Here is an 18734-nt window from a genome sequence, read left to right as displayed (position 1 = left end):
CATTCAATGGATGATGTTCTATATATGTACATAATTGATATCAGGCTTAATTTTTATAATTTTTAGGTGGTTTTAAAAATATTTTTTTTATAACTTGAATATAAAATGATATCATAGATATATTAGGAAGATAGTCAGCAAAAAAGAAAAAAAGATGAAACTTTCTTGTGAGGGTTAAAAAATAAATAAAAAATCAGAGAGATTTGAGTATATACCAAAATGATCATATTTGACCACTGTCAACTCTAGCACCGTTAACCAAAAAAAAAAAAACCGGAAGAAAACCCCAATCTGACGAGCTGTTTTCAGAACCCTAACCCTAACATTCAATTCTCGTTTGGAATTGGTTTGTGATTAGAGAATGGGAAAGAAGAAGAAGAGAGCGTCAGATAAGGTTTGGTGCTATTACTGTGATAGGGAATTTGATGATGAGAAGATATTGGTTCAGCACCAGAAAGCCAAACACTTCAAGTGCAATTTTTGCCATAGGAAGCTCTCCACTGCTAGCGGCATGGCCATTCACGTCCTTCAGGTTCACAAAGAGACTGTCAACAAGTGCGTAACATTTTACTCATGATATATATTTTTAGGAAATATTTGAATAGAAATTTCATTTTCTCCAAATTACTCAATCATATAAAACAGGACAGAGTCAGTATGGTTTCTTTTGAACTAGGAAGAAACAAAAGAGATTTTTCCTTATTTGTTGTTGTAAAGATGATATTTGTTATTGATATGAAACTTGACTACTTCTAATGTATCTGTGTATGTGGTGGAAAAACCAAAATATTCAAGGCCAATTTGGCCATATACAAGTGCTACACTAAAACAGGAGAAACCTATGAAATAAAAGACATCCAATCCTCTATACATACAAGAATTACATGGGTGCACCAAAAGAAAATAAGGGATCGGAGACTACTCCTCAGTTGAGCAAAGCTCATCGTCACCGTCACCGTCGCCCCTTAAAAATTTCCCCGATTTCTCTCTTTTGAAATGACCCACATTAAAGCAAGAAGAGTAACATTTCAAGCCTTATGCCTTCTTCTTTTGGCTCCACTCTTCCAGCTGAACAACTCCTCTGGATCTTGGCACTGCCCAAGAAACTCCTAACCATCTAAAGATATCCTCCCATAACCTCATAGCTGATTTGCAGTGTAGTAAAATATGATCCATGTCCTCACCCGCTTCCTTACAAAGGAAACACCAGCTCAAGAAAACAACCTTTTGTATCCTAAGATTCCCCGTTGTCAAAATCACCCCTTTAGTAGCTAACCATGTGAAGAAGCACACATTTCTTAACACCTTAGGAATCCAAACCGTGATATGTGGAAAACTAACCTCTACCCTAACCCGAAGCTTTTCATATAAGGACTTAATTGAGAACAAATTGTTATTTCCCAACTGAAAGCATTAGGTTGTCTGTCAACTGGTTCACATTGCTTTTGAAGTAAAACTAGCAATCTTTGAAAAAAGTCTCATCCCCTCTAACTTGTTACGTTCTTTTTTAGATTTAGGTCAAGTCCTTTATACAAATTTGATGGATTCCAAACACGATTTTTTTTGCAAACTTGTAAGTTATATTCCTCACCAATCAACATTCAGGACATGCCGGAGACCTCCAAATATTATGGACACTTGTAGATTAAGACTAATGAAACCCTAAAAGCTCTACTAACTGATCAGCTTCCTCTACACTCTTCTTTACACCAAATATAAAAGTTGATAATACAATTCCACTTAATTTTTTGGGTAAGATTAAATTTGTCTTCGAAACACCTCTCATTACTTTCCTCCACACTCTGCACTATATGCATGAGGGAATTGCTGTCCACCAATCCACTAATTTCCTCATGCATATATGATGAGAAAAAGACCGACAAAGTTCAGGTTTTGATAGAGTAGATGGGAAAGGTCACATGCTCTTCTGGTGGCTCAAGAACAGAACTTAAAGTTAGATCTGTTAGTTTTAACCAATAATGTGTACTATTCTGTTAGCTTTTAGGGTTTTCTTTTGTCAAGACCAAATATGTCCACTTTTACAAATATAAAGGATGTTGTAAGCTTAGAGGTATATATAAAGGATCAAAATACTTCTACACACATACTTAAGAACTATTTTGGGTTTCTCACATGTATGTGTAAAGTTCCTTACAACCTATCATCCATAAGAGTAAATTTTAAAGGTTTTGATTTTACTATGTGGTCTGTTTGATATGACATAAATATTGATGAAGTCATTTTGAAGTGTTTGGTTACTTTAAATTGTGTAAGATGTTTGTTACTCCTGATCCAATCCCCCACAAAAAGAAAGTGAAAGCCTTGTTTCTTGTCCATTTATCTCCATAGATTTTCAAATCACCTAAAGTTGCCAGCTCAAGTGACTGGTAACCTTTCCAGGAGAAAGCTAGCTATAAACTATCTACTGTATCATTTTAGTTGTCTTATTTGAGGGGGAGGGTGGAAGAGGAGGAACGTTTGCATGCTGGGATATACAATTAATTGGGAAAATTTAAAATGATTTCTTGTTACAGGGTACCAAATGCCAAAGCAGGCAGAGAATCAACAGATATTGAAATATATGGAATGGAAGGAATCCCACCGGATGTGTTAGCTGCTCACTATGGAGAGGAAGGTATGACAATTGTAGTCTGATGTTAAAGAATTTGCCCTTTACGAACTGGAAGTCTGACTCCTCTGTTGTACTTTAGAAAGTTAAGAGTTACTTTTGCATTTTTTACCTTGCCATTCCATTCCATGGGACCAGTGGCGGACCCAGGATTTTTGCTCAGGGGGTTCAAAGTATAAAGAAGAAGTTCAGGTAGTAATGCAAGTGCGCGGTGAGCGTAGTAGCCCCTCGGCATGCTCTTTGTACAAGAGCCATGATATTTCATTGGTTCATAAAAGTAAAGACTAAAATAATCAATGATATCGAGGACAAAGATACATTGATAAGAATTTTAGCGGATCGACTGTATTACATAAATTAATTCCTAAAACGAGTGAAAATTAAATGATGAAAAAGGGAGCGAGACGGGGAAAAAGATATGTACCTTATCATGCTAAATTTAACTTACTTTATCATACCATATTAAAAATTTCTTTCTACTTTTATCATGCTCCATCGAGCATTCTTAAAATTTCTTGTGTTTTTTATACTTTTATTTTGTAATGTTTTACTTTATTTTTCACTTTTAAATTTTTTTAAATTAGTATCCATTCAATCACATATTACTATTAAAATCGTCAAGATTCTCTAAAATTGTGTAAGAATAGAGTTGCTAATATTATAATGCATATTCAGAAGATAAATAAATAGCATTGTCAATTTTTTCGTTCATATAGTTCAATTTACTAGGTTAGTCATAATTTGTAAAAAAGACAAATAACGAATAAATCAAATAAGTATAGTTCCCATCCCTCTAAAATAGAATAAAAAATATAAAAGAAATTTCATGAATTCTATAAATTAATATTTTTAAAATGATGTTGACGATATTTAAGTTTCTTCATTCAATTACATCTAATTTACCTTTTTTTTAAAAATAATTTATATTTCTATCTCAATTTCAAGTTGAATATAATTCATCATTTTTTAAAATAGTTATTCAAGTTAGTATATGAAAAAGAGTTACGTTGAAACAACATGAATAATAGATATAAAAATAAAAATAAAAAGAATGTGTCTAATAAATTTAAACAAAAACAAATTAAAATGAAGAAATGGAATAAAAGGAAAAATAATGAAAAAGAAGAAGAAGGTCTAAGCCCAAAAGTTCCATTTTCCAAAGCATTAAAAAGAGGAAAAAAATGCTACCCATGGGATTTGAACCCGTGACCTAGGGGCATTTCTTGAACCACTTATCCACTGAGCCAAGTCTGTTCTTTATTTTCAGGGGGTTCATTTTAATATATATACCCATAAAATCAGAATTTCACGTTATATATATATAGTGTAATTTTTTGACGAGGGGGTTCGGAACCCCCTAGGGTCCCCCTAGGTCCGCCCCTGCATGGGACTATCCAATTTGTACTCTTCTTACAGAAAGATGGTTGCACGAAATTTGTTTCTATCGAGATAAAGTCAAGATGTGAAATAAATAAAAGTTTCAGTGTTAGTTTGAATTGTTAGGGGGGCTTTCTAGCGCATTTATCATATTAAATATCCAATTATTATCAGGCTTAGAATTATATTTCTTTTCAACATGGGCTCCTCAGGTTTTGTAATCTGTAGAAGCCTCTAATTTCCAGAAGTTGGCAGTTTGGTTGTTACCATCTCGATAAACTAAAGGCAGTTAGCTGAGTTGTCGACTTCTCAGTTTCTGATTTTAGGATTCTTGAGATTTTTATGCCTTTCTTATCTCCATACTTGAGTCGATACAGGCTTAATTCTATCTCTGCCAGTGCTGCATATTGCGTTACACTTTAATTTTAAAAATGGTTTTTCCACTCTTATCTCGCGACTGCAAACTCTAAACTTTTCCTTTAATGGATTACATTTTCTTGTAGAGGATGAGGCCCTGGCAAAGACTGCCAAATTAGACATCCTATCATCCCAGTATGTTGGTGGTGTGCTTCCAGGATTATTAGCTGCCGGTTATCCTCCCCAGGCAACTTTCGGCACAGTACCACCACTGTATGTTTGCATGGATATACTTCCCATCTTTTGAAATTTCCTGATGTTTGAAGAAATGTGGAGTTCTTTTTCATTCATATGCTGTTTGTTAGAACTTTTGACATATGGCTTCTTTTCTAGTAGCAATGAATTTATGTGGAATTAGGTGAAATAGCTGAGAAGCTTAAAATCAGAGTCAGGAGTCATCCATGAGCAATATTTCTTCCATTCATATGTTTTTGGACCAGAGAGTTTGTTCCTAGAACTAGTTCTGCATTTTATTAGATAGATTTAAATGAAGATGAACCCATAATATCCCCAAAATTGGAACTGTTGTAATACAGAGCAATCAATGTGAGATGTATTTATAGTCAAGAACGAAACTAATACTGTGACAAGACAAACTTAAGAGAGGTAAGTGCAAAATAAATCTTCATTTAGTGTGGTAGATCCGGAGAAGGTGAGAAGAAAACACTCACCTTGAGCTGTTTTTTTTTAGTTGATTTCTGGTCTTTGTAATGGACTGAACTTGTTTGTACTTTCTCATTTCTTTTCTTGTCTTTAATCTCCATGCCAGGATGACTTATTGTTTTCTTTTTAAAGAATCTCTCTGGTAAGATTTGTTTATTTAGTTAAAAAGCAGAATGTTGAGCACCCATAGAAAATATGAGCTGGATTTTTTTTTTAAAGTTGATTTCTGATCTTTGTAATTAGGGGTGTCAAATGGGCGGGTTGAGTTGAAGTTGGAGATATTAAAATGGGTTGAAATAGAAATAGGGTTGGGTCCTGACCCGCCCAAGTTTACTTTGGTCTCAAATGAGCTTAAAAACGGTTTGGGTCTTGACCTGCCCAGTTTGACCCGCGTAATCTCGATAATTTTAATATATTGTTAATTAAGTTTTATAATCACAATTTGAATTTCAACTCAAGAAAATTTTAAAAAAAGAAGTTACAAATGGATAGATAAATCTTATAAGATATAAAATTGATAGTAATTCATACCTTCAAAATAGGAACATACATTACATCAATGCAAATCAAGAGTCTTAAAGCGGGTTGAAATTGGAGATCAAATTGGGTTCAATTGAGAATTTTCTTACAAAATGGGTTTAAGGCTTGAATGGGTTGTGAGATTGAACCCAATTCAAATTATCTTGAGCCCAAGCCTTAAAATTCTGGGCGGGTTACCTATAATTGGGCTCATTATTGACACCCATATTTGTAATGAACCCAAACTTGTTCTGTACTTCCTCTTTTCTATACTTGTCTTTGATGTCCATGCTACGATTTTCTTATTGTTTACTTTATGAAGAATCTCTATGTTGGGATTTGCTTGCTTAGTTAAAAAGCAAAATGTTAAGCACCCAAGGGCGTGACCTAGTGGGTAATGAACCATTATGTATCAGGTACAAATCCCAACAGAGGTAAAAGCATCAGATGATTCTTCCAATATGTCCCAACCAAGAATTGGTGGACAAAGTTAATTGGTACCTGTGCTGGTGGGAGGTAGCAGGTATCTCATGGAATAAGTCAAGGTGCGTGCAAACTGCCCCGGACACCATGATTGTTGAAAAAAGAAGAATGTTGTTTAAACTGAGCTTGTAGGCCAGTTATCAAGGTTTATGGTGCCAGAGGCAGATCTACATGGAGGTCAGAGGGTTCACCCGAACCCCCTTCTTCGGAAAATTACATTGTATATATAAAGTCAAATTTTATTTTTTACGAGTATATATATTAAAATGAATCCCCTCAACGCATATAAAGAGGCTAGCTTAGTGGTCAAGGGAGTTTAGGAAATTGCCTCAACGTCTTGGGTTCGATTTTGAGTGACAACACTTTCCTCTATTTTTTTTCCTTTGGAAAATCAAATAGTAAAGCCGAGATGGACTCTAACATTTGGGCTCAAAACCTCAGTCCAATAAAATGCTTTATTATTTTTGGGCTGGGGTTTTATATATTTTTCTTCTTTTTTTATGCTATTTCACCTTCTCAATTTCCATTTGTTCAAATTTATTAGGCGCGTTATTTTCATTTTTTTATTTTATTCTTTTTATGTCTATTATTTATTTATTTTTACGTAACTTGCTTTTTATATACCAATTCAAAGGAAATCATTAAAAAAATATCGATTGTTCTTGACCTTAAAATTGAGGTAGAAAAAATATATTTTAAAGATAAGGTAAATTAAATTTAATCAAACGAAGAAATTTGGAAGGCATGAATATTCCTTGATATTTCTTTCTTATTTTTTCCAGTTCTATTCTAAACTAAATTTATTTGATTTATTTATCATTTTTTATACGGATGGAAAAGCTTATAAATTGAATACATGAACTAAAAATCGGCTATGCCATTTGTTTATCTTTTTAATATGCATTATAATATTTGTAACTCAATCCCCACACATTTTTAAAGAATATTAAATAATTTTCAAAGTAACATATGATTGAATGAAAACTATTTTTTAAAAAAAATTCAAAATAAAGTAGAACACTACAAAATAAAAGATAAAAATCACAATTTTTTTTTAAAGAAGACTCAATGAAGCAGGGTAAAATTAGGAAGAAACACTAAACGCGGCATGACAAGACAAGTTTAAATTTAGCAGATTAAGGTTAATTATTTTCTTCCCCGGTCTGTTTTGCTCCATTTTCGGCTTACTTCTTTATATGTTGACCCCCCTCCACAAAAATCCCGGCTCCGCCACTGTTTGGTACAATGTTTGCTACAATGTCTTACCTCGTACTATGTTGTTATAATATTAGTACAGTATGTCAATATCCTTCTTTTGATGAAGTAACAGTGATACCATTGAAAGACATCAAGAGGATGCAACAAAGATACAAAAGCAAAAGTAGTGGTTGACTTAGTGTTATGATAGGCGAGGGCGACGCCTCGCCTCTGTCCTGCAAGGAGAGCAGTGACAATAAAAGGTGATAAGAAGGCAACGAGCCGAGGTGAGGAGTTCGCCTTTTCAAAAAAAGAAAAAACCCCAGCCTTGAAAACTTGAAACGTAATTTAGGGTTTTTCCAACTTACCTCTTTTTAGTTGACAGAGTTCTTCATCTTTTCCTTGTTCTCTTCTTTCATGAGCCTTCTGGAGAAGATTTATAGTGGGGAGATATGGTTTACTTACTCAATGAACAACTGAGGAAGTTGTGGGCACCATTGGGTGTAGTGTCTGGAAAACCATAAGAAGACTGTGGCCCAGTTCAACAATAACATCTCAATCACTGTGGGTAATGGTTTAAAAACTGACTTTTGGAATGAGGTGTGGATTGGAGAAGATAGTCTTAGAAACTCTTTTCCACACCTATATACCTTAAGTCTTCAGAGGGATGCCAAGGTAAACTAAGTTTGGAGCCAACAGGTTTGGGATCTCTTATTTAGAAGAGCATTTAATGACTGGGAAATTTGAGAAGTTGCCAATTTATTGGAAGTTCTAAACTCACATCCAGCTCTATCTGTGAGACATGACAAACCTAGATGGAAACTACACAACAAGGGGGTGTTCACAGTGAAATCATGTTATTGGAATCTCAACACACTAAGAAAAGAACTCTGGTGGAGAACTATCCCAGCATGCATATGGTGGACTCTTTGGAAAGAAAGGAACTCAAGGTGCTCTGATGGACACAAAACTAACTTACAGAAAATTAGAATGAATTGTATAAGCCTTTTGTTTTATTGGTGTAAACAAAATCTGATAGGGGAGATAATAGAATTAGTTGATTTTATAGTAAACTTGTAAAGAATATCCTATGTGGGATGTAAGTTTCCAATTCATCATTTTTTGGATGATGAATCTTTTGGTGTGAATACAAGGTTACCCTTTTCTAAAAAAAATCATAGCAAAAGGGAGGCTTAGAAAAGCACCCAAGGGTGTGGCTTAGTGATCAATGAAGTGGTTGTGAACTCTGAGGTCTCAGGTTCAAAACTCAGTTGAGACAAAAAACACTAGGTGATTATTCCCACCTGTCCTATCAAATGGACAAAGTTACCTGACACCTGCTGATGGTGGGAAGTGACATGTCTCCTGTGGAATTATTGGAGATGGGCGAAAGCTGGCTCGCACACCACAGTCATAAAAAAAGAATAAAAAAGAGAAGCTTAGAAAAGCAAAAATTTGATGAAACCAAGATGATCTTACGGGAGCGCACTGTAACTGCTTTTGCATCACCATTCTATGACGTAGGGGATCCCTTTTAATTGTGTCAATTACTGAACTTTTGATAAATTCATTGAGTTCGTAGGACAACATTGCCTAGGGATGAAGCCTCGTAGCTATCACGAAGTTAAGAGTTTCTCATTTAAAAATGTGGTGAAGAAGATAGACAAGATTGTTGAGGAACATTAAGTACAATGGATGAAGTTAGGATGTTCCATTATGATGGACAAATGGACAACACAAAATGGAACCTTTTGTGTCCTCGTCGACTCTGATGAACCCTCCATTTTTTTCCAATGAATTTGAAGGTATCGAATGATCAAGCATTCAATGAGATCCAAAAGCTTTAATTGAGATACTTTGTGAAGGTGCTTGCCCTTTCTTTCCGCCAGAATATGGTGACCACTCAAAAACATTTCCGTTTCAAGCAAGCTCTAACTACCTCCTATCTCAATGGGAATTCAAAAAGGAAAAGATTGTGGTCAATTGGAGTAATTTTCTGGTATGTGGTGATTTTTTATCTCGAGACAAACCATATTTGGATAATTTCTGCCTTTCGGATGTGGTTGAAAGGATCACTGGATCTTCCAATTAGACACCTAGCAATAGGATGATTGCTATCATACCAAGCAGAGTTGTTGCTGCCTCTGCTGGCTAGTTCAGAATAGTCATAGCTGCAAAAAAGGATTTTGTTAATGGCGTCGACGGTGCAAATGAACGTTGATTCTTCAGATTACGGAGGATTCTCACTGCAATTTCTGTCTAACAATAAATCATTCTCTGGTTCTTTTTCTGATCTCCTACTCACACTTCCACACTCAAGAACTGACCATATATGTTGTAGTCTTGATAGACCCTGGATAGATTAGATTGTTGTTTCCTTCTCCATCTTCTGTATAAATCTCCTGCCCATTTAGATGCTATATGAAGGATTGTGCACATCCAACAGAGGTTATTTTCGTTTATCTTGATACTGTAAAGCGTTTACCTCATTCCATGGTTGAGAACCAACTGATGCGATCATCACTAATATTTGCTAACTCAAATGATTTATCATCTGAAACAAAGATTAGGTTGCCACCCATAGTGTTATAGAAACTTTCAACAAAGAACGCCTCACTCGAGAATGTAGGGAAAAAAGGGGTAATGACACAGTTCCCAAGTCAGACCTAAAAGAGGCATTTTTTTCAAAAGTGCTCTGACTTTTTACTCGACTGTCAATATCTACTCAAGATTCTCTGATACCTTAAGTACTAGGGCCTTGGTTTATTGAGCTTTTTTTTTATTGAGTGAAGTGGTGAAAATACCTCCAAATTTGACACAAATGATTACTCCAGTCCCCAAACTATGCCAAGTAATAAAAAACCCTTACACTTATCTAATTGAACTTAAATAAACCTCGATCTGCCACAAGAAAATAATGCGTAATCACTTGCGGTCCAGCTGGAGTATTTTGCTGATGTATTGTAGATGTGTCCTCCACGTAGATAGTGTAAAACCACTTCACTCTATTATTACCTACCCAACTAAAATAACCTCACCCGATCATGTTCTCAAAAGAACTCATCTATCTCCATCCAAATTCTCTCTCAAAAGGACCCATCTCTCTCAAAATTGCAAACTAACCCTTTGATTTCAATGAAAATCAAAGGGTTTTAGCCTAGAAACCTTTGATTCGAAGATTTAGGCTAGGGTTTTAGCTCATGTGAGAAATATAGGAGAAAAATATTATTGAATTGTGTCTCTACATTATCACATTGAGACCTTATTTATAGACACTACATTAGACTCCTTTTCCAACTAAGACACTACTTTATAATCCTTTTCCAAGTAGGATTCTATATACTATTCCTATTCTAAGTAGGATCGTATATACTATTTTTGTTCCTATTCATATTCTAATATATGTATTATACTGATTTGTGATTTATATAGTTTGGGGGTCGTGATTTTGGTTAGGGTTCTGTTGGGTTGTTAGTTTCGATCGCCGACACTTTTACTCCGTTGTTCTTTTGCTCCTTTTGTCAAGTATTTTAGTCATCTTCTTCAAAAGTTAGTGCTTCTTCAAAGAATCAATTTCTATTTTTAATTAGGGAGTATGAAAATTGAGTTAGCATTTGAAGAGCATGAGTTAATGGAGGAAACTTAAAGCCTATTTTGATTGGCTTATTTTAAGTGCTTCTAAGCTTAAATAACTTTCAAGCATTTTTGTAGTGTTTGGGTAAATTAAAAAAAGGCTTATAAGCACTTGGTTTTAAACTAAAATGATAAAAATAAGTCAAAAATGAAAAGCCAATCCAAATAGGCTCTTAAATTTGAGATATGTTTTAAAGGAGGAAACTTAAATTTGAGGTGTTTTTTTTTATGACAAGGAAAATCCGCTGCCGCTTCCCTTTGGGTGCGCACAGGGTAAAAACCTCGCTCCCATGCAATATCTCGCAAACCACATAAGAGAGGTAACCCGCACCAAGCTTGACCCAGAAGGCAAACCCCTTGCTTTTGCTAGCAAGGGGTTTCGAACTTGAGACCTCCAACATAGAAGTCCCAAGCCCAAACCACTGTGCCACCTCGAAGGGTAATTTGAGGTGTGTTTGTGGTATGTTTTAATGAAGGAAACTTAAATTTGAGGTGTGTTTGAGGTATGTTTTAATGGAGGAAACTTAAATAGGAAGAAGGGTTATTATAGTTATTAGGGTCTTCTAAAATTAATGGGAAAAGTAAAAATGAGTTTTCTACCGTTTTTCAAATGTTTGCTGCTTAGGTGCCATTTTTATTAAGAGTGTCACACTCCTTCAAGGGTGTGAGACCCACTTGCTATGCCATCTGGTAGATTGGAGGTGTATTTAAGCATGCCAAGTTTGGGGGTGTTTGCACCACTTCACTCTTTTTATTTTTGAAGTTGGTCGAGTTTTTTCTTAAAAAATAATAGTTTGATTTCTGGTGAATAGGTTATAAAACATGCCACTTCTATAATTTTATTAGTATCTTTTTCTGCTTGCTTCAAATGCTATTTATAAGAAAGTTGCTTGCTCAAAAGTTCTGACGAGTAAGTCGATAAGTATATCATTCTTGCATGGATGTTTTCTGTTTATTGCAGCTACAATCCTGCTGTTCCAATGCGTCCTGCCGGTTGGCCAGTTCCTCCTCGCCTCCATCCTTGGTATCCACAGTATCCTGCTGTCATGTTTCCACCTCCTGCACCTATGGGTTTGCTGCAACAACCACTGTTTCCTGTGCAGAATGTGAGGCCTCCAGTGCAAGCAACTGCACCGCCTATACTTCAACCATCACTACCTGTTGCTCCTCCAGGACTGCCTGTATCTACCCCACCTGTTCCTGTGTCTCAACCATTGTTTCCTGTGGTTCCTAACAACAATTTTGTTCAAAGTTTGCCAATGCTGACAGCAAGTGTGCCATTAAGCTCACCTGCTGAAGTGAACAACTCAATTGCCCCTAAAATGGGAAACTGTTCTCCTTCAACCATTGGCTATCAGGTTCCAGGTAACCAATGCTTATTCTCTCGTTGACCTGTATTGTTAAAATTTGTAATGCTTGTCTTTTGGTGGAACTAAGGCCACATCGTTCTGTGGCCAGAGATAGGATTGAAACAAATAGGATACCTTTGTTTCAATCATTATTCAAAGAGTTCGTTTCTTTTTCCAATTGCAATACAAATTCTATTGGTTATACTTGATTCTTCCACAACCCCCTCCCCCTTTCTCTATCTAATTATGGGAAAGTGGTTTCAGCATCTTGCAGAGATAAACTTTGTTATTGTCATAGTTGAGGTGATAGTGTGATGTGCTATTTGGTTGCACATACATGTATCCTAGAACTATATACTTTAAATTTTTCTGCATCTTTAGTTTCATGGATTATTTGTTAACTTTGGCATTATAAGATCTCTACTAGCAGCCTCCATAGCTTTTATTCAATGGCAAAGGTAGTATGCCGCGGAATGTGTAGTATATGTAAGTCACGAATTCAAATCTTAGCTTAGTATTCAAGTAGATAAGGGTAGATGCGCGGGCTCATTATCATGAGTTTCGAAGTTAGAAATGACAGATTTCTCAGTTATTCCCAAACAAAATCCTTAGTAGTGATGTAATAGCTACTCGTGTATGTTGATGGGATTTGATAGTCAATCTGTTCACGAGCAGTTTACACGGATGTTAAAGTATATGATGTGTCTTGTGATGTCAATCATTGTGGAAAAGAAAAAAGGACATATCTTTTCTCTTCTCTCGATTCACTTCAGCTGTTTTGAAATTCTTGATTGATTCTGTGTTATCATTCTATGCATCTTCTTTATTAGTTAATGTGGGAGAATGTGAGTCTTGCTTTTTATATGCCAACTGTTAGACGATGTGGGTAACTCTTTGTATGACTTCATTGCCCACTCAAAACTTTCAAAAAAGTTGATAATTCTTTTTTTCACATTTCATTTTTCCTTTGCAGCCCCAACATTAGTAAATTTACATTCTTATGCCTCTGGCCCTAATACTGGTGGACCCTCAATTGGACCACCTCCTGTAATTACAAACAAAGCTCCAGCGTCAAATGAGGTCTACTTGGTTTGGGATGATGACGCTATGTCCATGGTTTGTACTCTTTGCTTTTTCTTGTGGAATTCATTTATTTTCGGTAACTGTGATACTGAATGGTGGTCTGCAATTTTACAGGAGGAAAGACGAATGTCCTTGCCAAAGTACCAGGTGCATGATGAGACTAGCCAGGTAAGTTATCATTACCTAGAACTGGTATTCTTTCTTCTGGATATGGACTTGAGTTGTGCGCCTGTTGAGAGGTGTTGCATTCCATTTCTCAGATTCAGTTGTTTTACTATTCTTTCCTTGTCGTTAAGCAAGTTGTCCCCATTCTCCTTCCTCTTGCTGAAACTATCTAATAAACTCTTTGAAGAATACCTGATAATCCAATCAATCATACTTTATGTTTCGACCCCATTAGTTCATGGACTGTTTTATCTTTGGCCACTCTCCGGTTGGCAAGGAATCCCAATAAGTGTGGTCATCGAAAGATTCAAGTATGTATTTTCATTATCTTTTACTCGTAATTAAGTAATGATATTTCTGTCAAGGAGGTGGGCATCTACTCTGAGGAACAGGATTATGAATCGAGTGTATGTATTTGTTCTTGGAAATTTCATTTTGTGTTTATATCTTCGCCTGTGCTTGGCCTTGAAAAGATTTGGGTTTGGGTGAGCAAGCGTACACCTACCAGATGCCTTGTAAATTATATTGATTATACTATTGACATATGGTCAAACAGAGGTTCAATGTTGGCTCAGGTCAGATTCTTTTGCCGGGTTAGGAATCTCATTGTATCAGAAGCATCCTATGATTTTCCACTTGTTCGTAATTCTGAGTACTATCGGTATTTCGGTCTTAAGGACTGTTTGTGGTTTCTTCTTTCAGATGACCTCAATAGATGCAGCAATAGACAGAAGAATCTCAGAAAGCAGGCTTGCTGGGAGTATGGCTTTCTAGACATTAGCAACATCTAGTGCTATAGTTTTCCTTTGATGCAGGGTGCTCGCAACTCCAGGAATACTACTCTTTGCGTATCAGTTTTGGATGTAAAATCCTTTTAAGAGCCGTTTATTTTTACCCTGTATTGGAGAAAGGAAGATAGAAGGGGAACATATATTTTTCTTTAGGGTGTGTTGGGTACAGATCGATCCTCTTCTCGTGTTCGGTTTGTCAAAACTTATGAACAATATTTTCTTTAGGAAGACACTCTTTAAAAAAAAGTAAAATGACTTTTCTAAATGAAAGTAGGGTATACAAGTAACATTATTGTCTCGATCCTACTCCCAACCCCACCCCATTTAGCATAATTTTTTTATTTGTATACCAAAAACTACAGTATTCTTCCTAAACCATTTTTCTCTCTATCGAGCACCTTTAATCTTTACCATTGAATTGATCTCATCCCATACCAAAGTGGATTAGCTTCATACATGTCAATTGTTGCTGATTTTATTATTTAAGGTCTTCTGTTTGCGGTTATACCAATGAAAAAAAGGCCTCTTATTCACCTTTCAAAGGACTTAACATCTGATATGATTAAGTGATGGAAATATATTGAAAAAAGAGGACATGTGGCATGTATTATGATACATAGACATGCTCTTTAACTTGGTTTAAATTGACATTTATAATCTTGAATTTTGGACGTGCGCAAATGGATATTCAACTTGTATGAAATTGAATGACTAGATACACATCCGATGAGAATAACACACATAGGACGCCATGGAGGATGCAAATTGGCCATGTAGGGGGCCACAAAATGCATGTCCATTTGTTCAATTTTCTTCCAGCTTAAGCGTTTGTTTATGTATCTAAAGTTGGAGGACATAAATGCAAGTTGAAGCTGAGTCAAATGACACATTTATATATTTATACCTTATTTGTATCATTATTTAGCATTTTTACCATTAGTATTGTATTGTGATTATCATTTCTCCCAATGTAATGTATAGAGTAAATTAAAAATAATAATGTATGCATTAGCTTTGTGTATTGCTACTATTTTGTTTGGTATATTTTTTAAACTTATGCATAGTTATACATTCTATTTGATATTAAAGGTATATATAACTAATACAAGAAAATTCATGATATTGGATAATGTAAAAGGTTTTAATGCATGCATTAACATGATTAATGACATGTTGCCTCTCAAAATCTTTTTCACATCCTTCCCAATTTCCACCATTCAATGTTTCTATCTTTCTTTAATTTCTTTCTTTTGCCTTATACTACAACCCTCATTTTATAATATGTGAAAATCAGTTAGGGTTAAGACCATATTCAGTTTAACACACTTGACCTTTGAATAGTGAGACACTACAGCAAAAATTGCAGTTTGCACTTCTCGTATAGAAAGTGACGATAATTTTAGATTCCATCTTCTTAACCTGCTTATTTAATTTTAATTTCTAGAGAATAAAATGAGCTCAAATATGGATCAAAGTTGATACAAAAGATTCATATAATAAACCCTAATTAATAATATTTTTGAATTGTGATATACTAGTTGTTATTATGTTAAAAACAACAATTCTCAACTCACTGTGTTATTCAAAAAATTTCCTTGAACATATAAGTGAACCAAAACAAATACACACACACACACACACACACACACACACACACACACACACACACACACACACACACACACACACACACACATATATATATATATATATATATATATTACCATTGATGTGGACCCTATATATGATAATAAGAAAATATTATAATAATTTTAGGGTGAAAATCATTTTCATCCTCCAACTTTACATTTAAAATCAAACTCCCTCCTCAATTTGAATTCTCCCTTTATTTTATGCATTGTCCATTTGACCCTTGTTATTTCACATATATGCAATACCTCTTTATATTACATATAATTTTTTTTTTTAATCTAGGTATTATAATGATTCTAAAGGTCATTTTTGGAATTTTTTATTAATTACCATTTTATTCCTCCCGATAGTTGTCCTGAGTCTTGTTTGATTAGTTTACAAAGTTGATTTTGAAATTTGATTGTAAAATGTGATTTTGGAATGTTTAAAGTCTTGGAGAGTTAAAGTTGTTAAAAGTAGTTTTTGGTAACAACCGGAGATACGAGTCTCGGAATGGAATTTCGTCAGTTCCATTAGCTCCGAAACGTGACTATTGGGTTAGTAGGACTATTGGCTTGGGTCCAAAGGCATTTGCTTGGATTTTGAGTCATTAGACGAGATGCAGAGAAAGTTAAGACTAAATTTTGACTTTAGCCAACACTTGAGGTTAGAAAGGTCATTTTCGAGTTTTGATGATTCCACTAGGTCCAAATAGGGACATTTGGTCTAGATGAAGGTTTGATTTAGTTCCCGAAGCTTTTGGATGAGTTTCATGTCCTTATTTGGAAATTTGGAGGTTCTTAAGGTAAAATTGACTTTGGTCAACATCGGGTAAGGTGACCTTGTTTGGATTTTTTGATGATTCCATTGACTCTGATATATCATTTTCGAGCTGCTAAATTTGAAATCATAACTCTTTTTATTTATCAGGCCTAAAATTGTTATTTATAACCGAGTTTTTAACATATAAATATAAAATTTGACTCAATACAAGCGCCTGACTCAATATGCTTGGTTTTTGATCTTCTTTTACATGAATTTCAATTACATCCTTCTCATAAGGATCAATTTACCGATGATCAAGTACAGAAAGGCGAGTCAGAGAGGTTTTGGAGGGAAAAAAAAGGAAAAGAGGTTGTTGCAAAACATCAAAAGAAAGAACAAGTAGAAGATAATATCGGGTCATGGCTAAGTGGTTGCGTTATGTGATTAGTGATGGATTATGCACACACATAACACAACCTCTTAGCCATGACATGGATGTTCTCTTCTACTTATGCTTCTTTTTATTGTTTTGCAGCAACATTTTTACCTTGTGATGCCTCTTTTTTATTCTTTCCTTCAAAACCTCTTCTGGTTCGCCCTTCTATGCAAGACATGCTTCAACAACACAAGAAAGAGAGACTGTTGTTGCTGCGGCTGCAACATCAGCGGATTTGTGATGCCTCTTTTTTTTGCTCTAATTTGGGTGCTTTTAGGAGAATGAGGGCTTTGGGTAGATTCTGACTAAGTTATTTGGCTTAGACTGAGTAAAACGATGTAGTTTAGGCATCAAACGACGTAGTTTAAATGCCCAACACATAGGGAAAAGGACAAAAACGACCCTGACTTAAAGCTGACGAAGTGCCATCTACTACTGGACTGACGGACCGTCGTTTGATATCGCCCGTCAACTGGATCGTGGTTCATGCTCTGCCCGACAGGGTTTCACTAAAACGAACATAAATTTTTACTCAGAGCTTGGATTTTAGAAAACTCGGTGGCGTTGAAAAGAAGGGAAAGAAGATTCAATTATCTTTAATTTGATAGGTCATGGGCCACCTAATTCATTTTTGCTAAAAGATATGACTGTTTAAAGTTGACCTAAAAGCCCTTTTCCTCTAAATAGCTGCTGACCCTCACCCACGGTCCAACCACGGACCATACTAGTCGGCCGTAGGTGGGATAGAGACCCCTAAGTCTGGACCCCAACGAGCAACGACGGGAGCCCACCTACGATCTGTGGGTCCATTGACGGACCGTCATACGCTACTAAGACTTTACATTGTTTGAAAACTTAACTCACCAACCACAACGCCCACCTACGGACCGTCGTCAAACCTATGACCCATGGGTGGTGTCGTCATTGCTGGTACGAGACTTCCTAAAAACCTGAAATTTTCATCTTTTTAATCTGAGGTGTTACATTTACTATTTAATAATTACTAATTATAAATGTTTAATTACAGGTTTTAACATATTAGGATTAAATTCTATTATTATTTTTATAATCAATTATGTAAGAGAAAAAAATAGGAGGTGTGTTTTTTTTTGTGCAGTTTGAGGGATCCGGCTCTCCTCCATTATCCCTTCCCTCCATCTTATATCATTAAAAACAATGTTTTATTTTATTTCAAAAAATAAAAAAAGATAAAAGAATATTTAAAAAAAACATATATTTTTCTCCTTCAAAGACATAGCCACTTTTTCTCCTTAGAATAATTTTGGTATTTCACGTTTATTTCTAAAAATCTTTCGTCTTTTTATTTTTTCTTTTTATTTCATGTTCTTTTATTTTATGATTTTTTTCAATATTGATAATTCTTCACCTTTATTTTTGTTTCTCAACATAGTATAATATTTCAAGAACAAAGTTTACTAGTACAGAAAATTGTTTAGTCGATTCTCACCTTAAATATCATACAATTTAAATGTGAAATATAAGACGAAATTAATGATATTAATAAATATCAAATTTTGTATGGAATATAGTGTAGTTCTTATCAAATTTGGAGAGTAGTTTTCTAAAATTAGTTG

The 18734-nt window shown here is 35.1% G+C and overlaps 1 protein-coding gene across 5 annotated transcripts; it reads left to right on the top strand.

The window, feature by feature from the left end:
* Positions 1-210: 210 nt before the first annotated feature.
* Positions 211-14598, top strand: LOC102605492 (protein SUPPRESSOR OF FRI 4-like). 5 transcript variants are annotated; one of them, XM_006363429.2, is made up of 8 exons: positions 212-555; positions 2535-2635; positions 4510-4636; positions 11880-12283; positions 13241-13383; positions 13465-13518; positions 13881-14090; positions 14218-14598. In XM_006363429.2, exons 1-8 carry the CDS (start codon positions 362-364, stop codon positions 14287-14289), a joined length of 1305 nt encoding a protein of 434 aa, XP_006363491.1. In that variant the 5' UTR covers positions 212-361; the 3' UTR covers positions 14290-14598. The 5 variants fall into 5 exon arrangements, with proteins under 5 accessions (XP_006363490.1, XP_006363491.1, XP_006363489.1 ...); XM_006363427.2 differs by having other exon boundaries at positions 13881-14598; XM_006363430.2 differs by lacking the exon at positions 13881-14090 and having other exon boundaries at positions 218-555.
* Positions 14599-18734: the final 4136 nt, after the last annotated feature.

The sequence above is a fragment of the Solanum tuberosum genome, unplaced genomic scaffold (genome assembly GCF_000226075.1).
Source record: "Solanum tuberosum cultivar DM 1-3 516 R44 unplaced genomic scaffold, SolTub_3.0 scf00442, whole genome shotgun sequence".
Classification (NCBI taxonomy): Eukaryota; Viridiplantae; Streptophyta; class Magnoliopsida; order Solanales; family Solanaceae; genus Solanum; species Solanum tuberosum.
The sequence above is the reverse complement of the archived record's forward strand: the minus strand, read 5'-3'. Positions and strand labels throughout refer to the sequence as shown.